Source organism: Stylophora pistillata, chromosome 4 (genome assembly GCF_964205215.1).
Source record: "Stylophora pistillata chromosome 4, jaStyPist1.2, whole genome shotgun sequence".
In the NCBI taxonomy this organism is placed as follows: Eukaryota; Metazoa; Cnidaria; class Anthozoa; order Scleractinia; family Pocilloporidae; genus Stylophora; species Stylophora pistillata.
In genome coordinates this window covers 14,801,616-14,826,036 of record NC_142522.1, presented here as the reverse complement: position 1 = coordinate 14,826,036, position 24,421 = coordinate 14,801,616, and the positions used below count along the sequence as shown (strand labels likewise).

General features: G+C 37.9%; 1 protein-coding gene across 1 annotated transcript; it reads right to left on the bottom strand.

Moving 5' to 3' along the window:
- Window positions 1-2,615: 2,615 nt before the first annotated feature.
- LOC111321632 (cdc42-interacting protein 4 homolog) lies at window positions 2,616-16,905 on the bottom strand. The gene is made up of 13 exons (XM_022924576.2): window positions 16,748-16,905; window positions 16,494-16,609; window positions 12,540-12,587; window positions 10,978-11,125; window positions 10,457-10,519; window positions 9,845-9,949; window positions 8,859-8,987; window positions 8,033-8,179; window positions 6,989-7,153; window positions 6,395-6,513; window positions 5,085-5,217; window positions 4,355-4,604; window positions 2,616-4,030 (listed from the first exon to the last, which is right to left on the bottom strand). Exons 1-13 carry the CDS (start codon window positions 16,769-16,771, stop codon window positions 3,888-3,890), a joined length of 1,590 nt encoding a protein of 529 aa, XP_022780311.1. The 5' UTR covers window positions 16,772-16,905; the 3' UTR covers window positions 2,616-3,887.
- Window positions 16,906-24,421: the final 7,516 nt, after the last annotated feature.

The following is a 24,421-nucleotide window of genomic DNA, read 5'->3' as shown; positions in this document are numbered from 1 at the left end:
TAATCATTATGTGAACAGGTACCGGGGTAAGCCCGTAATTGGTCGCTGTTAACTTAACTTGAGCATGCACCGCTTTCAGCCGGTTTCAAAGTACTGTTTGGTGTCACTGCCATAGGTGCATCTCTTCGACCCTCCGAGTTTCTCTGGCTCTATAACCGGCCTAATTATTAAAAGGAAATTTATTCACCATACGTAAGGTGTTACCTACCCATTTTGTTGTTAGTACGCCGTAGCATTTGAATATCACTCCGGTTTTCGCCAATGCGAATGACCCCGCAGACTTTGACTGGCTTCTATCCAAAGACGTCAGGAGCCCATGGGCTCCTAAAGACATCTATTTTTCCTCTACGCGCGTTCCGAAAAAGTGTGTTTACCAAATTGCCCGGCCACACTAGGCTCTCCCGTTAGGTGTCAACCCAGTTTAACAAGCCATGGAAGATAGCGAAGGAAAAAGAAGGGGGCCCTGAGCAAAAGAAACTCTGGAAATTCCTTTCACTGTATCATAGACATATTTCATTCCAAGTAACAGGCCTAAAAATATACCTAAACAATGGCAGCAGGGCTCTGACAGCCGCAAAAGTAGTTTTGGCTCAAGTTTAGACGTCTGGTGAAAAAAAATCTACTCCCTTTTCATTGTACATTTCGGGAGAAACTTGAGGTAAATTTTAGTAATTTTTATTCTGTCCACACCGTTCGCTACTAACGTCATAGATATGGAAGTAGGTTGGGCTGTGGGCCTCGCAAATTAATTCAGCCGGAAAAAATTCACCTTTGACGTAAAAGGAAGCTGAAATTCCACTTTATTGCCTGCGCCTACGGTACCAAGGTTATTAAATTCTGATAATATTCAACGCTCGAAGATGACACGTAGTTCTGTTTGTGCAATGAATGAATCTACTGATCTGTAAGAAAGAAGAGGTCGAGAACGGGCCAGGCGGCCCAGCCATCCCATTCCTAGTGCACGAGAAAGAAACTGGCTTCTGCATTTTATAATAATAATAATAATAATATTAATAATAATAATCGACTTTATTCAAAGAGGGTATACACATAACAGCTTCCGCTGATAAACCAGTGGCCCTCAAAACTAAAGTTAGTAAGTAGTACATTCCAAGCCAGAGAGATTAAAAATAGAACTAACTAGTCGAACAATGTAACTATTCAAAGATTATAAATATAATAAAACTAGATTATAATACAGCTTCAAAAGAATCAATGTCTCTATAAGAATTTATAAAATAATTCATCAAATCATTCTAAAAGAGGAGATGCTACGTTGTTTCCTAAGCTCATTTGGAAGACTATTCCACAACTTAATACTACTAATACATATGGTGAACGATCCTCGCAGTAGATAGCGCTATTTAAGCAATAGCGAAAATCAGACCTGAAAAAAATCAGGCCTGTACGAGATCTACTGCGATATATGAACTTCATATATATATGAAATATATGAACTTCATATATTTCATTGTATCTGATTTATCACTTTCACGGGTCTATTACGAATCAACTTAACGGCCTGCTCCCAGTTGGCTTGTTAGCTCAATTGGTAGAGTGCTGCACTAGTATCGCAGAGGTCAGTGGTTCGAATCCCGTGCAGGCCTGATTTTTTTCAGGTCTGATTTTCGCTATTGCTTAAATAGCGCTATCTACTGCGAGGATCGTTCACCATATGTATCTAATACCGCAGTTCAAAATATATGAACTTCATATATTTCATTGTATTTGATTTATCACTTTCACGGGTTTACTACGAATCAACTTAACGGCCTGCTCCCAGTTGGCTTGTTAGCTCAATTGGTATAGCGCTGCACTAGTATCGCAGAGGTCAGTGGTTCGAATCCCGTACAGGCCTGATTTTTTTCAGGTTTGATTTTCTCTATTGCTTAAATAGCGCTATCTACTGCGAGGATCGTTCACCATATGTATCTAATACCGCAGTTCAAAATATATGAACTTCATATATTTCATTGTATCTGATTAATACTACTAACTTGGAAAGACCTTCCTGCCTCAGTAGTATTTCGATACTTGGGACAGATTAGGTTATACTGGCCATGCCTGGTCTCTCTACCATGCAGGGAGTGATTTGTAGTTAAAGTACTTTCAATATACGTAGGGGATTCCCCATGCAGTGCCTTATAGATTAACACGCACTTTCTTATCTTGACTTCATCATAGAATGGGATCCAATTTAGTTTCTTAAAATTTTCTACAGTTCTTGATCTGATACCTGTACCTAATATTACACGCGCTGCACGTTTCTGCAATCGAAACACTATCATGAGATCTTCCTTAGAACAATAGGTCCAAACTATACTACCATACATCATGACCGGCTTAATAAGGGCATTATAGAAGAGTAATCTTTCCTCAAAAAAACTCGATTAGAAGTTTTTCCCCTTTCAACAGTTCAGTTGGTACCCTCGTAGAATCTGGGGGAGAACTGGGAGGCGAAATTGCAGACCGCAACAAAAAATTGCCTCAGTGCAAGTTCTATCCTGGCTAAGTTAGATCCACGAGCTTCGATACGACCGACCCGGAACTTTGCACAGAAGGGACATAGGCTTTACACAGTCACGAGTGGAGACGAAATACATTAAGAAACATGATCAACATTCAGGGTTAATTTTATTTACTTCTAATATGAGCTTATCGAATTCTAACAGTTGCGCCTATACTGAATTACGATATTTTGACTCACAGTCGAAAAAAGCGGCCGCTCTTGATCATTTACTAGAACTATTTCTCATTTTATTAACAAATCAATTTGGTGTAACCCATAGAGTATTCCACCGCTAAAAAAAAAAATAAACAAATAACCATCTAACCAACACAAATATCAAACTAAGAAATAGTACGTCGTGGTACTTTTATATCGGCGATACATAATTTGTTGTACATTCGATGAAAAAAGAAAAAAAATTGAATTCTTATATTTTTTAAGTATCCATTTGTTAAGTGAGAGCAGAAGTCAATATTAGTAAGACAACACTGACAACATGCATATTTCTTAAAAAAAACTTAACAAAAACAAAAGATGGCCATAATATGAAATTTCTATATATCATTTCGAGAACCCTTGTATTGTAAGAAATATTACACACAATGCTATACTACATTACTACGCCCAATAAATTTGTCAAATGATCTAAAATTAACGCGACACAAAAATAAAATATTCTCGTCGTGTGGAGCCTCCAATAACCTCTTATTTCGCATTGCTAAGCAACGTCAAGCGAACCCTAAGCTTCCTCCATGCTACTCTTCCGCTAACAGAAATGCATTAATTTTTTTTGGTTTTGTTGTATCCTTCGCGTAAAATTTGCATCAGTAAATCCAACATCAGACTATAACGATTTAGTTAACCCTCAACAAATATCTTCATTAGATTTCAATTCAATGAATAATTTTACCAACTTTCCAGGGAAACATTGGAGTAAAAACTTTTCTAAGGAAAAATTCAAGTAAAAATATCGAATATAAACAACTGTTCAGTTAAGCGCCTTGCGATTGATTGTATTTGATTGGTTGTTTCTGGTACAGGGAAAGTTTTTGGCCAAACCACACGAGCAGAAAACCAACAAACTTCAGCAGCTGGATAATCAAAACAAGAGAGCACAAAGTCGTGTCGCTTGCTCTCAGCGTTGAATTTAATAAAAAAACACTCGAGGGCAAAAATTAGAGAAGGTGGGGGGAGGGGTGAAAGACTATACCCCTCACCCACCCCTGGCTTTCTCCTCACATTCCTAGACCTGTTTAACGGCCGAAAGCGGTGAAAATAATCACGCACTCTCTTACTGCCAACGGACTTTTCCTAAACTTCAACCATTCAAAATTATTTTAATTGGATTGCACTCTGTAATAAGTGATCCATGTTTCTCCTACAAATATTCAATATAAGTCGATGGAACGTATCCTTCTTCATCATCTTTTAACACTTTCGTCCAGCCACTGTTATCCGTGTCTTGTTCCAAAACAACCAGCTCATCTCCTTCAACAACAGTGAGTTCGCCATCATTTGTTGCTAAAAAAAAAGAATTAGAATAGATAAAGCTAAGATGCATATGTTGAGTTTTCGAAACCCATTGTTCAAAGACGTATGCCAGGGATTTCAATAACTTCTTCCATCAGTGGCTGTCGAAGGTGAAATAGGCGGCTGTGCCCGGAAAAGGAGCCTGAGCGCCGGCTAAACGGTCAGCGGTAGGTCTAAATCATCGAAACCCTTGTGCATGCGCCGCAGTAGCTTTGTTATGAGAGGTTGGTGCACGGTCAAATGGGAGTTTGATCAACAATCAGACAGTTTAGACGCCCAGTAAAACCCAGAGGAAAGAGAAAAGGCGTGTGTTACCTTGGAAATCGTAAATAACTCTACAGTGAAGCTCGTCTTCAAACTCATCATCTTCAGCCGGTTCTTCAACCGGTGGCACTAACATGGCGGGGGGAGGTGCAGGCGCAGCTTCAGGAGGGGGAGGGACATTGGGTGGTGCCCCGTCTGGTACGCTGCTGCTTGTTGCCGGCACTGGTTGGGAGCTGCTGGTTTTAGAGTAGACCTCAGGAGGCGGTGGGGCATCTCTGTTCTCCAAAGCAGCTAGGTAGCACTGTAAATTAACAAGTTTAATCAGAAGTTTGGATCACTGTCGATATTTGAACAATTGGGCACTTAGCCCTTCCCAACAACAGTCAACTGATAACAAGTTGAGGAAAATGTTGAGTTGAGGGGGGTGGGGTGTGGTGGGGTAGGTGTGCAGTTACTCAGATACTACAGAACAACCAAAGTATACTAGATTATTTCCAGATTTTCAGTATGAAAACTAACAGCCATTTAAAACTCTTGAAACCGTTTTTGAGGTATTTATGGCATTCTCCACCCTCTTAAGAATCACAGCTTACAGTTGAACAGTATAAAGGAATTCAGGGGGATCGTTTGCAGTCAAAAGCAAATGAAGGTGAAGATCCCTTCTCTACAGAGTTTAGGACTCAGTTTGTTAAGTTGTCCGAATTTATGGGGGGTCTAATTCAAAGTCTCTACAGCAGAACTCATTTCTGGCAGATATCATCACAAAGCAGTAGTCTCTAACCTGATATTTGTAGAGGTCAACATTAAGAGCGTCCAGCTCCCTAGCATTATCACTGAGGTTTTGCTCAATAGTGGCTGGGTCACCGAGTGAAGGATTTTGCCTGTATACATCAACCATTTTCTCCATACCTTCTCTAAAAAGAGACAACGGAAAAAGACTAAAATTAACAATCATCAGGTACAGACGGTCGATTCAACCCAAGCCAATGTTCTTTTAAAGGCTGAGAGTTTCTAAAGAAACTGTGGTGCTGCGTCGGTGGGGGTAACAAGGTAATTTGGTTATATCAACTAAGTTGAAATAGTAAATTGGCCACCGTAACGAAAAAAAAAGCTGACGTTTTGAGCGTTAACCCTTCGTCTTTCGCTCTGACGAAGGGCTAACGCTCGAAAAGTCAGCTTTTATATTCGTTGCGGTGGCCAATTTACAATTTCAACTTGGTTGATATAACCAAATTACAAAGTTCTTTTATCTTTTTTATTTTTTCTCGAGGAAGACACCGGACACACGCAAATACAAGCACAAACGTACACGCAAATACAAATGCGAGGATTTACAAGTGCGAACTACCCCAACGCAAATACAGATGCAAACGCAAGCGTCACAGCAAGGAATGGAAAAATTTTTATTCTGGAGCTTACATTTGCGTTTGCTTCCCATACGTTTGAACGGGGGCCACGCAAACACAAATGCAAACGTAAGTCGAGAAACACAGGTTCTATGGGGTCCATGCCTCTCGCCATTTCGAAAAAAACTTGCGGAAAGCTTGATGAAAATTCCTGTATTTTTCGACAAAAGTTTATCAGAATTCAAAGAAAATCAAAGAGTCTCCCCCTTTGAAATATGTGGCCAGAGAAGCGGGCTTAAAATATGGCATTTTATACAAAAGACTGTCAACATAAACCAAAATACATCAATGCAGTAAAAATAAAAGGGCCCTCAAACCATTCGGTGAACAGTTAAAGCGTAAATTTTCTCCTCAGAACTCACCAAACGAAACGAATGATAAAACATACAGCGGCAAACTCTGCGGCAAAAGCTTAATCGTTGTCGGCCATCTTGGACAAATACTTTCACTGCGCTTGCGTATCTCACTTTTCTTGCGTTTGCGTTAGACGTGTGAACTCACTAGCATTTGCATCGCACGTGTGAACGACGCTTTAGTCACTCAGTTAGTCTGGTACAACAGAGTACCATAACAACTAACTTCAAATGACTCTTCTTACACCCCCTGCCCGCCTCTTCAGTCCAAAACGATAGTTTATAAATCACAATATCTAGAAAAAATAACAGTATAATACATGGCAAGTTACCTAGAGTTCTTGAGTTGTGCAACTTGTGCCTCTAACTGCTCAAGCTTCTTTTTACTTTTGCGAGTTTTTTCACCTGGTGTCAGTGTTTGATCATTACCATCCAATCCATTATCAACATTCTAAAGAGAAAGAAGATCTTAATGTCAGACTTAGATAATCAGCAATTATCGGATGAGGTTGTGCATGATATCAGGATCGACTTATCAAACTGTGGTCTGAGTTATTGACTGAAGCCAAAGGCTGAGGTAATTCATTATATCATGTAAAAACCGAATTCAATAACTGTTTTATTATATATTTTTTATAAAATCTGCAACACTTCATGGAAAAGGGGCTGGGAAATCAGCCATACTTTGATAGCCCAATATCTACTGCAGAAATTGGGTTAGCATGTCAACTGCACGCATCACTATATTTTGACCATATGCTCTTGACTAATCAGAGCTTTCATAGGAAGTCTAAAGTAAAATGATAAGTAATTATTGGGTGAGGTTGAGCATGATATCATGAATTATAATTGTTATAATTATGATAAAGACGATGATGATGATGATTATCATTGATGTTGTATTGATCAATAGCTTGCTTTCATACCTTTTTCTTTTTTTTCCCACCAGTAAAGATTTTCTTTGCCTTTTTTCCCTTGTTTTCACCAGCAGGCTGTCTGGTCAGAGTATGCTTGCTGCTATATTCTTCAAACTTGATATCTTGAGGTGGCTTGTAGTCAGTTTTATTTTGATCACACAGGAGTTTGCTGTCCTGGTGTTGTAAAAAAAATCATTCACTAAACTTTATTTACATGCAGGCAGGGAAACTCCTCAAGCTGTTTCCCTTTTCTGTTTTTTTTTTTTTTTTAATTAGTTTAGTTGACTTAAGCTGTAGGGAGACACTAGGGGTGAGGTTACACCACTTTCTTGCCAGGGTAACCCTCCAAAAAAGAAAATTTTTTTTTTTGGTTTGAGCCATGTACAGGTAGCAGTTAGGGTAATCTTTTTTCAAAGTGTCCTTTTTAGATCACATTACTGAGTAGCTATGTCCTTCAAACTGAATTGCACAATGTAATATAAATTAGCAAAATACTGTCTAGATCATGTAGTAGACTCGCCTACATAGCAGATGTAATTTTGACAAGCGAGCGCTCAGTATTTTCTTAGCTAAAATTATGGCAGTCTCTTTGATTTTAATGGAAGTAAAAGGCTGGGGAGAGAAAGAAATTGGTACCAAGGGGGTGAGTGACAATGAAAGATAAGGAGGGGGTGAGGGTGAGGGAGTGACTATTATTATTTTCTTGCCCCTCCCCTCCCCCCCAAAAAACATTGCCTCTAACTCCAAATTAAACATGGCTGTTTGAATAAATGATTGCGCACTTCTAGTTGTACACCTGTTTGTATTGACTGCACTGAAATTGTCTGTTAATTCTTCAATTAAGATCTCAGAGATAATTCTCCCCTTTAGCTGCTACACATTACCTGATACCTTAGTTCCACAAATCTTGTGTTATATCAAAATAACAACTTCTACCTGATAAGTTTGAGTGTTCTCATAACCTGTTTACTAGATAATACACGGATATTATAGGAACAGGTCATATGTTAATCGCTTTTGGGAGTTTTAGGAAGAGTTGATAGCGATCAATACCTGTGGTCCATTGACTGAATTTCCATTCTCCTTCATGTTATTCAGACATGTTTGTATTATAGGCAAAGTTTTTGCCTCTACATTAGCATACTCCACTAATAATTCTCCAGTTCTCTGTATTCTGCGTTCATCCATTTTTTGTAGTTCCTGAAGATTTAGCAAAGGTATTTTGAGTAATTCAGTGATAAGAACAAATTAATTTTGTTGCTGACTTTAAGACTCCTTTTTGAAATGATACAAAAATCACACAAATGGGGTACCCTCTTCATCTTCTGGAGCAAATTTCTTTCCTGTTGTGACCTCTTCACAAAAGTCTTCTTTTACTTCTTAGTAGGGTGGGAGGGGAGGGGGATGGGGAGGGGGAGGAGGATGGGGAGGGGGAGGGGGAGGGGCACGGCCAAAGGAAGAGAGTATTCCAAAAGAACACTTGTTGATCACAAAATGTGTTTTATTATATGGTGAGGGACTAGCAATCTTGCCAGTAGAGGCTTGCTTTATACAAGAGTGCATTTAACCACCAGAAAACTAACCCAAATTGAATGGCAGACTCTGGTCTAGTAACACAACAGTGAAGCAGAGTTATTCAAGGGACTTGGGTAGGATGAAATTCAATTTATGCAAAAATATCTCAATTAATTGTTATGCAATAACCAAAAGCTATCAAGAACTTCTTGAATTCACCTTTTTTCTTACTCTTGCTTTATCTACCTACTGCACTACTAATGTGGGGGGTGGGGGTGGGGGTGTTGAAGCTTTGAATTGGACAATGCATCACAAAACATCAGTCTCATCGCCCTGTTCAAATTTAACTTTCTGACATACTTACATCAAACACTGCTGGCATTTCATTGCTGTAGTGTAAGGCTTGCTTGCTATTTGTCAGTTGAAGTTGGTTTCTGTATTCTTCTTTGGCCCTCTCACATGCCTGGCCCTTCTCAACTGATATATTTTTGTACTGAAATAGCAACGATATTACAATCAATTTGCTACAATTTGTAAGGAGAATAATTATATAATTATGCTGATGTTAAGGTGTATCAAATATTTGCTTTCCTATCTAAAAATGCATTTTCTTATACAAATGATGCTCTCCTTGTCAAGGAAAATTGTTGATACTGGTATCCAAATGCTAAACTAAGAGGGCCAGATATTAAAACAAGGTCTAACCCAAACCAAGTAACAGACCTCAGGTATTCTCTAAAAGGATTGATTTAATTAAATAAATATCTTTTCACTGTGAGCTTTAAGCCCTCTTCATGCTGTTTACAAAAATTAATGTTCAGGTTAAAGGTTCGGCTAAATTGAAGATAGTTTAGAATACACTTTTGCCAAACAAAGGCTACACTTTGTTTCAACAACTGGCCCATAATTTCCATAAGCCAGTTTTAAACATTGGCAGCATAATATGTAACTGAAGATTTACACAGCTACAATGCTTGAATGAATACAGTTTGAATGAAGAGTGACTACTCCTAAAAATGATATAAGTTGTGCTCAAAATTTTGAGTAAAAGCGTGAAAGTGTTCTTTTAAGTGTAAAAGTTGTGAATTGTTTCTTAAAAAACTGCTCCCTGAATATTTCTTTCTGACTTTGGGCAAAAGGGTGTGGCTTTCATGCAGATATAGTCAAACCTCCACTAACAGACACCTCTCTGCAATGGCCATCTCTCCATAACAGCAACTTTCTTCTGTCCTCAAGGAGGCCATTGTGGAGGGGTTCAAATGTAGTTTTTATTAAAATACTACCTCAATTGATAAATTAGAACTTTTAGTATGGAAAGTTAATGGTTAAACCAGCACAACTTTATTTCACCTTTTCAATCTGCAATCTAGAGTTGGCCATGTCTTGATCAGCTTTCTGGTATGCCTGAAGGGCTTGTTCGGCTTCTTCACTTGCTTTCATAAAAGCTCTTTTACTCTACAAGAAGCAGAAATCATTATTTACTGCAGGTAAATCATTACTGACAGTGGCTCATGCTATTGACTTAGAGAACACCATAAACTTATTATAAGTAACCCTTACACTCCCATGAATGCTTGAGACCAAATTTCTCCTGATAATTCCAATACAATATCAAGCAGACAAATTATGAGTATAGATAAAAATATTGACTGAGACAGTGCTTTCAATAAGACCTGGCACCCGCCAGAGCTCCAGCAGGTATTCTGTTGTGAGTCGCCGGGTATATTTCACCGTGCTCAAGTCGCAGTCACCGCACTCAAGTTGCACTCAAGTCACTCTCTGGCGGGTGCTGTACCGTGGTAGCCACCTATTTAAAATCTTATTGAAAGCACTGCTGAGGGGATTATTAGTTGATCCATTACCAAATTACTAACATCATTGAAATTGTATGGCAGGTACTATGGGGAATTTCAAAATTAATGAGATCTTGTGAGTAAAGGGATTACTGTCAGTAATACTTACAACTTCCATTGTTTTTATTGACTGTTCTAGTAGTTCTTGAACTTTTTTTCCATCAGACAGATGCTGGAAATTACAATTATAACAATAGATGTCAATAAGTTGAGCCAACGTGCTACTGACGGTATATTTCTAGACTTATCCACACCAACGCATTTTTCCTTGAAAATACATTCCACAATCTGTTTGAAAAGTTTTAACCAATCACTAACACTAAAATGGCCACTAACACTGCCAGAATCAAAATAAAGACAAAAGTTTCAAAACTTATTATCTTGAAAATGAATCTGTTGTATGTATGTAATGCCCTGTTTCTAGTATGGGCAGCTGGAAATGGAACCTTTTGAAGATTAATGTGAACATTGTTAATTTTGCCACTTCCATAAGTGTTCAAGGAGTAAAAATAAATATTATCTAGAAAGTCTCTGAGAAAAGGATTCCCACTTTCAAAAAAATGAAAAAAAAAAGGCAATTCCAGATTATTCTCAATAAGGAATCCATACCTACAACACAAAAAGGTTTACCTTTCTTCTCTCTGTCTTAAGTTCATTGTGCAATAAATGTAATTCCTTCCAAATCTTTTCAGTTAAACCTTCTGATATCAGTTCACGCTGTCCTGCCAAATCATCTGTCTCCTTCACAACACCAATGAAAGCCTTTTGAAAAGTAAAGCTGTGAAATAAAGATCAAATTACTTACTTTTGCTTGTAATCATAGAGTGAAACCCGTATCAAGCAAACCTGATTTTAAATCAACACCCTATATGTTAAACTCTTCAACTCCTATGAGTGACTAAGACAGAATTTCTCCATACAATATCAAAACAATGTAAAGTAGAAAAGTCATAAGAATGAAGAAGAATTAAATTAGAGGATCAATAGTTGATCCAAAGCAAAATTCTCCAAACTAACATCTAAGAAAATTGTTTGACAGATGGTAGGGAGAACTACTAATGAGACTTCAAAGTGAAAGGGTTGTGTGGAAACTGGTCCACATCTCAACCAGGACACCACTATAATTATGTGAATGCCAAACCATATTACAGCACTTTTGTTACTAGAAACCTGTATTAAACAGGCATTGTCGTATGAGATTAACATGTCATTTTGAAAGACTTTTTCCACATTGAGGGGAATGGTTTTATTCAATTTTAAATGGTAACAAATTGGCAGGTTTAAAAGTTACCTGATTTTTTTTAAGTGTTAAGTCAGGCTGTCAAACCAGAAATGTTCACCAGTAGCCATGATCCCAAAACAATTCTTGCTTTAACTATTTCAATTGTACAATTTATTCATATCATTTCTAATTGAATACTAGCAGAAGTCTCATGGCTGTTTGCATAACCCTTTAATAATTCCCAGAAGTGAATAACAAGTAACTTTTTCCCATAATATCTAGAACTACACTGTCTAGAAAACAGGTCATGAGAATACCCATCAGATAGAAGTTATTAGCCTGATCTAATAACAAATTACTGCGACAAATTTACAAGGACAGGGGTTTCATTAAGGGCCAGGCACCGGGCAAATTGACCGGTTGTGAGGACAGCTTTGCCCACCTGATTTGACCATCTGGAGGAAAGTTTATCTTATAAATAAGTTCAGTTCAAAGAGTTTTTCCCGCCTGTGAAAACCAGTTGCCCTCCTGCAGAAAACATTAATGAAACCCCTGAAGGAGTTAACGGGTTAATGTCATTTTAGTTTTAATTCCACCTCATAGATACAAAGATACGAGTCTTAGATTTTTTAAGTCAAACATACAATATTACGATTGAAACCTGGTGTAAACTGTATTAATATTGATCCACGGCTAGATACAGAATTTTGGGTACACAAATATCACAGCTTGTAATGTAATGTGGTATTTTGATAATCCATGGTTAACCCTTTACACCTTTATATCAGTGTGCATGTTCCTATGGCACTGACAAGGGGAATTTGTTTGACAATTAAGAGTTTCTCTAGTTGGTGATCATTTCCTTAATTCTCCTGACCTTAATGTTTGATTCAGGGGTGATACTGTAAGGAGAAATTAGCTGCTGGTCACTCTTGGGGATAAAAGGATGAAAAAAGAACAGGCAACTCACATGTGTTCTTCTTCTTTCTTCTTTGGGTTAAATTTCTTTGCAAGTTGTCTAGACAGTAACACAAATTAGTTAATCATTATGAATATTAATTATCTAATGACTCTTTCTCCCACTGCTTGAGAAAGGAAACCTATTGTGTATATTACATTAAGTTTGAAGAATTGGAAATGAATGTATTATTGCTACTCCTGGAACGGATTCAAGGTTCTTTTATTAATTTTATGGTTCTTTCTAACCAGTCCACAAAACAATGACAACCAAGCATTTATTTGCCATTACAACAACAGAGTACATGTAAATGGATAACATAAGTCAACAGCAATTAGGAAAAAAAAAAAAAAAAAAAAAAAAAGAAGCCCTCAGAAAAAATAGAAGTATTCAATATACTTACATCGGGTTGTTATATATTTTTTAATTAGAGTAAATAAATAAATCATTAAAGTGCCACTACAACGAAAATTTTTGTCTCTGGTTTTCACATTTTTTAGCGCCAATCAAGTTAATATTGTTAGAATTGTACTATGTGATAGTTTTAGGTCGATGGAAGCGAAATACGCCTTGATATAGCTGGCCGAAATTCACGAAAAACCCGTCCGCCATTACTCAGCTCGCAAACGAGAGCCAGTGACTGAACTGAGAAGCGGTTTTACGCATGAGCTGGCCTGTGACGCCATATGCGCACTTTCGCATCATGCTTCGTGTGTTGTGAGAGATTCGACAGTGGAAATTCTAGGCGTTTTATAAGATGTATTCTTCCTCAAATTCTTCTTCCAAATGGCATACAAATTTAGCCACGTTTTTTAGGTCGAGCTGCGCATATGACGTCACTTCCGAAAGGCTCCAACTAGTGCCAACTCTTTTTGCCACACACGGCCATTTATGAATTGAGTAAGGGCGGGCGACCAAAAACGAAAAACAAGGTTGAAATAATCATACTTCCCGTGAGGATTTTGCGATTAAACTTGGCATGGTAAGGGTTTCTTACTTCTAGTTTCCAGAAGTGAAAAGAAAAGGCAATGCGAAATTTTGGTCATAGTGGCACTCTTAAAGTGCACCTAAACCCAAAATTTTTTTTTCGCTTAACGAAATAAGCTTATTTTTTGGAGTATTTCTGTGCAAAAATTTTTTAATTTGCTTAAATCTTAAATTTTCTGTGCCTAGTCAAAATACGGAAAATCGGCCGCCATCTTGCCCCACGACCGAGTTTAAAGAGGAATGGCTCTAGCGGATAATGTGACGTCAAATCGAGAACACGAAAGTCTGCTTTTCACACATTTTCACTTGTTTGGGAAGGTTGTGGTCGATATTGTCTGAAATATGCCGACCAGGTATGTTGTAAGAAGAATGTATGAAGCGTGATACCCTCTTGCAAATTTCGCACGTCGCTACATCCTCCTACAACACACTTAGTCGGCATATTTTTGGACCAAATCGACTACAACCTTCTCAAACAAGCGAAAATGTGTGAAATGCAGACTTTCGTGTTCTCGATTTGACGTCACATTGCCCGCTAGAGCCATTCCTCTTTAAACTCGGCCGTGGGGCAAGATGGCGGCCGATTTTCCGTATTTTGACTGGGCACAGACAATTGAAAATTTGAGCAAATAAAAAAAATGTTTGCACAGAAATACTCCAAAAAATACCCTTATTTCGTTAAGCGAAAAAAAATTTTTGGGTTTAGGTGCACTTTAAAGATATATATATATATACACATTAGTTAAAGAATTAAAGAGGATGCATCGATTCTCTGTTACTCTGAGTTTCCCACAAAAAATCTGTCTGACGAGTACTTCGGCACAAAACTCAGAGTAACAGAGAATCGATGCGTCCTCTTTGATTCTTCAACTAATGTATACTTAGCTCTGCTAACACAGCATGGAGCACTTTATGCTAAGGCAGACTCTACCCTCACATTTATTATATATGTATATATATATATATATATAAAGTGTGACTTGATTTTCGTAGAACAGTGCTCAATACATAGAAGTAGAGCGAAGTATATATTGTGGGAGGAAAAAGACAAGTAAACTACAAGTTCATCCCTACAAGCCTGTTTCGTGGTCGCCCACTCATCAGGGGATTTAATGAGAATAAACTTTACCATTGCTTATATACAATATAATTTGCATGATCTAACTAGTCTAATTTATGCAGTGCGAAATTGACAGTTTAGTTGTTGCGTAGGAGGGCTTTGCTTCTGTGGCGGCATGAAGACACAAGTTCATTGCGTTTGTTTAGTGTTGATAGTTCGGGCCGGCAGATGATTAGGAATTTTTCTTTGAGGCAGAGGTTACATCTTTTAGTTGAGCTGTTATACGGTGAGTGCGATGAGAGAATGCACCAGGAAATAAAGTGATCGATGTTGTTGTCTTTGAGGGTCCAAGAGTGGAAAAAAAGGAAATAGTACATAATAGAAAGGCTAACATTTTATTCAATCAAGAGAGATCACACAGAGTCTTCCACAAATGATACAATCAAACCATTAGGATTCTTGCATGAAACAAAACTGAAATAAGTTGCAAATTCAAAGGAACATTGCTCAAAACTTTAGAAGATATCCTGTCAGGATTTGATGGGATATCCATTTGCTATTGAAAGGATTATTTGGCAACATTAATTTTTACCAACCAAGTAGAAAAATAAACATTTCATCGTGTCAAAACAATTTAAGGTTTTTTAAGTTTTTCATACACTATTACACAAAACCAAGATTAGGCCATTACAATTTAGTTTCTGAAAGATTACATACATGTGTAGAGGAAGAAAACTAAAGAGGGATGCGGATTCTGCCTCTTTCTTTAACCTCCTCCTTGACTCTTTAATTCCCAGGCCATATTCCCATAAGAATATAAATTAACTCTAAAATTTCAATTTATTGTCAGAGAAGAAAATTGACGAGCATTCAGACAACTGTCAACCTAGACAAAGAAATGAAAGGTAATCTTGGTATGAAGTTTGTGACAAGATTTGTATTGTGTAATATGCCCTTACAGAAGTAACATTTACTCTAAATGTGAAAGAAATAGCATATACAACTTTTGAATTTTAATAGCAGTGAAATGAGGAGATGCTAATCAATGGAGAGAGCTAATTTTCAGGCCTAGTAACTGAAATGGTAAAGAATTGAATGCAACCTGCTGTGAAATTATGTTTAGGGTTTTACTGTGTCGTAATGGAAGATCTCAAAGTACTTATTTTGATTTGAGTAATTAATGCTGAATTCTTCATGAGGAAATGAACTACACATAAAACTGAAACAGAATGTCAATATAATGGATGTCAAGTGACTCCGCTGGAAAAATAAACAGCTCTTTTTTTTTAATAAAAATCGTAGCCGATCCTTTGATGACGGGAAAGAAAAAATATATCATTTGACTGAAAAGTTGGTGTGGTTGTCAGTGTTTTAGATACATCGACAACTGTCTAGTTAAAATCACAACCGTAGAAGTCGAAAAGTGAAATTCGATGACTGTAAGCCATCAATTTGTTGTGCTAAACTACTACAAACAAGCCATAAACGTCACAAATATATGCTTTTCTGTTTCGATCCTTGCAATTCAACAGATGGTCTCCTTAATCCTGAATTAATAGCAACTTCTACTCAGCGAAAGTAAAAACATGGATAGTATTTCTAAAAGGCAGCTACGCACAGCAACGACTGTCATGCAAGCGCGGATAAGGAATATTAAGCTTCTATGATTAAAGGAATAACACCAATCAGCTGTCTGTTAGAAACATGCTCATAAAGCAGCATACAATAATAGCTGATGTTTAGGAAAGATCCATACGAGACTTAAAAAAAAAAAATGCCAAATTGTTGAGACATTTTTTACACTTACGCGACAATAGAGTGAAGTATGAATTTGAAAGCACTAGGACAATATACCAACCGTTCTGTTACGACATATAAAGAATTTCGATTTCGTAAAATGAAGTTCTTTACTCTCTTACCGTAAGTCCCTCGCATATCGCGATTCGATTTCACACCTTTCCTTTACGAACTTCGCTACTTTTTCCACATATTCGATTCCAGAAGATGTATGATTCGCAATGAGATCAAACTGATCCTAGAAGCCAAATAGAAAACGTGAAAGAATTAGTGTCATCGCAGAAAAATGGTGAATATCGCGAATCACTGATGTTTCATAATACCAGAACACAAGCTGAGAAAAGACAAGCGAACAGTCAAGCTCTTGATCACTTACCCAAAGCTCAAAACCCCAGGTCATTTTAACAATCACAACAACGACTTCAAGAAACGCCTATAATCTACAGATCTAGAATTGAAGTCAGACTAGTTTGTTCTTACTCGAACATACTACATGTCAGGATGCGATGGCACATTAGCATATGGAGAACCGGAGGTAAAAGAATGTGCGGGCTCATACAGCTAGTCGTGGGTGGAGCCACCGGAAGGGGCACCACGAGGTACTTAGTCGAACCTGCTACTGAAAATAAGACCATTTACACAATCATAATAAGACGCTTTTACCTCAGTCAAAGGTTAATTTACTGAAATTTCATGGAGCATGCGAGCTATGTTCTGTACTTTAATTGGGAACTCCGCAATTTTCTTAAATCTTCCGGCGGATCTGAATGAAAGCAACACCCCTCGATGGGCGCAGCCCTTCTGTGGAGACGGAAACCAAGGAAGGAGTGGGTATAGAAATAAAGGACGTTTGAAAGTGGTGAGACATTCAAGAGAAAAAAAGGAAAACATATTGCAAAAAAAGTTTATTTTCCTAATTCAAAGACTTGGGAGTTACAACTACTGACAATTTTATCTGGAACTCGCACATTGATATTATTGTGTCGAAAGCAAACAAAATGTTAGGGCTAATTAAAAGGACTTGTAGAGGTCTGGATGATACTACGACTCTGAGAACTCTTTACTGCGCGTTAGTTCGATCGAATGTTGAATACTGCTCTGCTGTATGGTCACCCTACACCAAAAGGAACATAGAAAAAGTTGAAAAAGTACAAAGAAGAGCAACCAAGTTCATTTTAAAGACTGAGGACAATTATGAGACTCGTTTAAAGAAGCTAAATTTGATGTCACTAGAAAATAGGAGATTTCTAGCTGATGTTACTTTTTTATATAAAGCTCTCAATGGAATAAGTAACATCAATATCGATTCATACGTAGATTTTTATTCTAATGCGGATCATTATTCATTTAGGAAATACGATGATTTATCTCTTAAGAAGAAATATGCAAGAACAAATCCACTTAAATATAGTTTTTTTCACAGGATAGTTGACTCCTGGAATCTTTTGCCCTACGATACTCGTAAGGCAGCAAGTGTTGATGTTTTCAAGCGGGGAGTCAAGAAATGTTTACTGGATCGTGCATTAAATTAGTTATTATTGTTGAACTATTGATTTTATTTTGATTTTATACTTTACTTTGTAACTTATTTTAGTAGATATTCATTGGTGATCTGTTCTTTATGGGGTCCTGGACTCCTTTACAGATTATCCGTATGGCTATTTATATTAGTTTTGTTGTTATGTATTACTATTAATGCCATTAAATTGTAATAAATAAATAAATAAATAAATTCTTGCAACACTCTTTCGCTTAAGGTAGCAACTTGCTTTTAAAAAGCTAGTAATTATCACACTATATATCTGGTATGAGCATAGTTAATTGAGGTGGTATGAGTGAGTCCGTGACTTTCCAGATCTTAACAAGTGTGACAGAAACATTTCGAGATTTACTAGAAATCTTTCAAATAATTTTAACCTTTAAGATGCTTGAGATACAATGAATATATGAAGTTCATATATTTTGAACTGCGGTATTAAATACGTATGATGCACGACCCTCGCAGTAGATAGCGCTATTTATGCAATAGCGAAAATCAGACCTGAAAAAAATCAGGCCTGTACTGGACTCGAACCACTGACCTCTGCGATACTAGTGCAGCGCTCTACCAATTCAGCTAACAAGCTAATGATGCACGATCCTCGCAGTCGATAGCGCTATGGCTTGTTAGCTGAATTGGTAGAGCGCTGCACTAGTATCGCAGAGGTCAGTGGTTCGAGTCCCGTACAGGCCTGATTTTTTTCAGGTCTGATTTTCTCTATTGCATAAATAGCGCTATCAACTGCGAGGATCGTGCATCATACGTATTTAAAATGCGTGTGATCTTATGAACTGCGCTAAATTTGTACTTTTTTTAAACTTTGAATACAACGTTTTGAGTAACAAAAAATTCGGGCTTTAGTACATACCTGGTACTACGAATCGTTACGATTTTTTTCGAGTTGAAGAGAAATGCAAACTGTAGAAATGGCTAAAGCTTTGGCTGAGTTATTGAATTTAATTGTCTTGTGCTGACATTAGTCGTGGGATCCAATGTAGGGCTCCCAAGGGGTGGGGGGGGGGCAGTCACACTGCTTCAAATAGATTGTCATGACCATCTCCATGCCATTTTCCTTAAAAAAAGGCTTAAAAGTTGGGGGGTCCACAGGCACCCCAAGCCCCCCAAGCTATGCCTTTGCAATGGTGATTGAAACACTCTTGCAGGCAAGACTAATTCTGCACCTGGTTGCTACAGGGAATACTACATGTCTAGTGTTATTGGAAGAATCTATGATTAAACTGGCTGGTGGACTTGAGACAAAAAAATAATTTTTGAGTTGCATGGGACACAGTCCATGCTGTGATGAGGGCTGGTGCTGAAGGGAAGCTTTTAAATTTAGAGGATACCTAAAGCTCTTTCTATGCTTTCTGTTTTTAATTTTTTTTTATCTTTTTTTATATTGACGTTATCACCACATGTCTTGCTGGTAGTATCAGTAGTAGTCTTAATTCAATGAGATAAAAATTACATATCTTTGGTCACAAAGTAAAATGTCAAAAACTGGTTAAAAGAAAGAAAAGAGTAAAAACATGTAAAAATAGTCGGATCAATGTTACTATAAGTAGTGTTGGCCAACATGGCGACCGACATGTCAACCGACATGTCGGTCGACAGTCAGTCAACAGTCGGTCGACAGTCGGTCAATAGTCGGAAAATAGTCAGTCGACATGTCGGTTGATATGTCGACCGATAGTCGGTCGACATATCGGTAGACAGTCGGTCGATATTTGACCGACACTTGGCCGACACTTGGCCAACACTCAGTTGACACTTGGCCAATGCTTCACCGATACTTCACTGACACTTAATTATATACCTGAAAGTTTATGCCTTCAAATCAAATTTTTCAATACCGACACTCCAACAATACAAAACTGCACGAGCGACGTTCAAACTATATTTACTGATAAAGTTCAGACACTTGACCGATAGACTACCGACACTCGGCTGATAGACCACCGACACTTGACCGATATTCCACCGACACTTGACCGATATCCCACCAAGACGCGACACTCCATCTCTCGGTTGACAGTCGGTCGACATATCAACTGACGTGTCGACCGACTGTCTTCCGACTATCGACCGACTATCAACCAACCTGTTGACTGACTATCGAACAACTGTCGACCGACTGTCGACCGATATGTTGGTCGACATGTCGGTTGCCATGTCGGCTGACACTAGCTATAGTAAAATTGATCCAAATAGTCTTAGCTTATGACTGACACTACCTTGCATTTGAAAATTTAAAAATTATTTCAGGCATGAAAAGGTTGTCATATGAGATGCAGAGAATGGTATCAGACCTTAATAATTCCTAAGGGGACACACACTGTGAGTGCAAAACAGGAGGAAAATCTGTGATGTGTGGATTTTAATATCTAACAGCCATCTAACAACCAACAATCAGTCAACAATTTTCACTAGGCCTGAGGAAAATAATTGTTCTGAGTGATTATCAGAGCAGAAACATGAATCCTGTTTCTTAACTTCCAACTTGTAATGCATCAAGGAAACATGCAAATAGACAAAACATGTGGGGTCTAGTGTGTAAACAAAATGTTCAATTTGTGAACTGTACATAGCAGAACCATAAACTGAATGTAACCAGCCAATCAGCAGTGGTTGTCAATGTTCATTTGAAAGAGTGTTAAACAGGATTAGTTGTCTAAAATAAAGACAATAAACGCCAGTTCAATCTGAAAATACCCCTGCTATAGTCACCTCCCAATGGATAAGATATGATGCAACCTTCAATCAATCAACACAGGCACATTTCTATGATTATACTTGTCATAAGTGAATACACTAGTCTGTAAGTCAGAGCACTTTTGGATTGAGTGTTGTAAAACCAAAACCAAAAGTTATCACAATGGCCAATCAATAGAAAGGAAAAGAAAACCCTAAGGGCCAATGAGAGCTCAACAACCATACTGTCTAGAACATGGGTGACCAAGTTGTTGATTAGTTTTAGTTTTGCATCTGATTGGTTGAGGGTCAGTGATGCAAGTTTATTGGACCAATCACAGAGTTAAGGAAAGCAAAACCAATGTAGTCTGGGATTACTTTCAACACCAAATTGAAAATTAATCTAATGTTGAATGAGGTTAAGTGCAAATTGCATGCACATCATGCATTACTCTTATGGATCCTACAATGTTTGCATGCACTTAGAACTTGTTTTTGGGGGGATAACAATGTGCTTGTGTTGTTGCACTATGATCATCTTGCAATAGGTAATTGAAACAAGATAAGATGCAATCTTCAAGCAATCAGGGTGCATGCATCTCTGTGATCAACTGTGCAGTTATGACAATATTTAGTAAGATTAAGTGCAGTTTACTCACAGATCATGCATGTTCTATAGTTGCATGAATTTAGAATCTCTTTCAGGGATAAGGGCAGCCTGGATTCTTGAATAAAAGGCATGACTGTGTTATTAAGGAAAGGGGCTTTATTTTCACAGTATTTCCCATCAACCAGGGGCATAATCTACCACAGGATACCCAGTGATGGACTAGTAGTATAGTCAGTTACAATTAACCATCACATGCAAAAACTCCAATGTGTCATGAATGCCTGTGTGCAATTGATCTTCTGTGCACCTAAACACTGTCATATTCAGCCACTCCTTCAACAAATTCACTGGTTGCTTACCCGCCTATGTATCAAGTTTAAAACCCTTTTGATCACCTCTAAAGTACTCCAGGGCTCAGCTCCTAAATATCTCAGGGATTTAATTTCTGCTTTACTGCCATCCTGCGATTTACGGCGAAATAACAAGGGAATTCTTCTGAGCACTCCAAAGCATTTCGCAAAAGTTACCATAGGGGATCAATCCTTCATGGCAGCAGTGCTACGGCTTTGGAACAATCCTCCCGTATGCATTAGATCTGCTTGCACCAAAAGTGACTTTAAACAGAAACTTAAGACATTTTTATTCAGCAAGACATTATGTTAGTACAATTAGTTTATACTTACTATTTCTTATAGCCAATTGTAATACACCGAATCGAAATATGGCATCCAATTTGAATTGCCATTGTTCTGGACTTACTAGCCTCTCACACACGTGATAATCCTTTTGTGTTTCCATGTGAAGACGAGGCTAGTAAGTCCAAAACAATGGTAATTCAACTTATTTTGTATTTATTGTAATGTTTGTGATGCACATTTGATTATTATTATAGAAAATGCTCAATATAAATATTAAATATTATTATTACTATTATACAGTAATAATCATGATCACTTCATGTCAGGCAAAAAATCATTGGGCACTCAACCTTTGATCGCAAACATTGAGCAATTGAAGAAACCTGGCCATCAATAAATAAATTTTGTGTTTAAATATCCTTATTCAATCCTGGCACATATTGAAGTCAATTAAAAAGTAAATCTGAGTGGGCTGCTACACTAATGCTCAAGAATTACAATATTGTCATTGCTTAATAAAATTGTCCCTATCATTGTCATTATTGTTATTACTATTAATATGAGTACCTGCACAGTTGTTATCAATATCACTATCACTAATGATCATCACACACTCTATTACTACCACTATTGCTACCATCGTGGGTCTTAAGATGAAATTCCTAACTAATGCCTCTTAAACATCTACGAAGAATGATGTTCAAAACCAGCCTTTCCCACCACTCCTTCCACCTTGTAGGATGTCTGATCTTAGCAACTTCAGGGGGACCAGAAAAAAAGGTTCAAGTAAGTAAGGTGGGATTAACACATTCAGGAAAAATTGGTTGATATGATGATACACTGTAAGACACAATTGACTTTTGAGTCCAGCATTATTAGAAAAATATTCTGACCTCTAGTTCATTCATTTACACCATAATGTTAGTATTCATATTCTCCACAGTTCTCTCTGCATTTCAATCAGGAGCTTCTTAAATTGGTGATCATTTCCTTTATTCTTATGACCTTAACATTTGATTAAAGGCAGATGCTGTAGGGAGAAATCAGAAGCAGGTCACTCTTGAGATGTAAGCTACCAGTAGGTTGGATTAGAGTCCCATCTGAGGGGAGTGGGTAAAGCTGGGGAGGGAGGCATTTAGCCCCTTATTTTGCACGAGGATATTGTTTTAATATGATGTACATATGTAAAAGGTATTTAAAAATGTTATGAGGGAGGATAGCCTCAGACCCCCTCAACAAAGTTTTGCCTCTGGCACTTGTTTTCAAGCCCCCTTCCTTATTGAAACCAGGCTCTTCCATTCTTGGAAGGTTTATTCACAGAAACTGTTATAAGCTCTAGGAACTGTACAAGTCAGTCCAGTGTGCCACTTGTGGAACCAATTTATATTCAAAATACTGGTGAGTTCAGGTATCTGAGGGTTAATAGTGTGAAGATTGAACAGTATTTAAAAAAATACAATCTTCAATAGGAAAATGCTACAATACCGTCTTGTAATTTAACAGGAAGCTTTCCCAAAGAAAGGGCAAAATCAATTTTTTGGCAATCATTTTCTGCTAGTTTATGGAGATTGCTAAATAAATTAGTATTTGTTTTAGCACTGAACACTTGGAATAATAAAGTAGCTGTATAAGTTAGGATGGCCATTTTTGAAAAGCTTTACAAGTCATGAGACACACTGGCCTTTTGATTAAGAATCCACTGTTTGAGAGCCTGGATTCCATGTGCCGTCAGCATACAGTGTTCCTCCACAAATCCTTCAGGAAGTGGGCTGTGAAGTCCAATAGCCACACTGGCCTTCAATGCAACACTACCATCAAAATTGACGAAACACATACGGACAGTGAGCTCTGTTAAAGGTCTAAGGAATGCTGGACCTCCAGGCATGAGAGCAACCAACACCTCTTCAAAGATTGCATCACACATTTGTTGTGCAGTGGTAATACCACGATTGGAGAGTGCATATCTGATGACTTCAAAATCAGGAAACATGTAAAAGCCACCCTGAGGTTTCACAGCTCTCACCCCTACTTCTGTAAGGTGCTGATAACTGTAGTCAGCTACAGCTGCCAGGATGCGACGTTCGTGGGCTATGTAAGCTTTGGACTCTTTAGATGGAGTAAAGTAGGTTACAGCAGCATACTGCACGGGTGCAGCGGCACATGAGTAAGTATGACTTGCAGCACTTTTGACAGCATCTAACAAGGGTCTTAATTGAGGTGGGTAGATCTGATAGCCGACCCTCCAACCTCCTGCACTTGCCCACTTTGACAAACCTGAACTCAGAATGGTTCCTTCTGGATAAAATTTGACCAATGAACAGTGAGAGTCTGCAAAGTTCAAGCGTCCATAAATCTCATCGGATAGTACGATTGCATTGTGTTGTCTGAGCACCGGTAGTAATGCTTTCCAGTGTTCCTGAGCGTACGCAGTTCCTGTAGGATTATCAGGGTTGACCAAAATGATGATTTTGTTCCTTGCTAATGATCGGCTAAGAGCTCGATCTAAGATGTCAGGGGTTACTCGCCAGTCGTGCCGATACTCAGTTGTAATAACAATGGCATCGTGGTGTG

Excerpts from the sequence above, each read along its gene's own strand:
- LOC111321632 (XM_022924576.2), bottom strand. The coding sequence starts at position 16,771 with ATGACCTGGGGTTTTGAGCTTTGG. Across the intron at positions 16,610-16,747 it reads CCTGGGGTTTTGAGCTTTGG|GATCAGTTTGATCTCATTGC; the intron begins GTAAGTGATCAA and ends TTTGGCTTCTAG. Across the intron at positions 12,588-16,493 it reads CGATATGCGAGGGACTTACG|ACAACTTGCAAAGAAATTTA; the intron begins GTAAGAGAGTAA and ends GTTACTGTCTAG.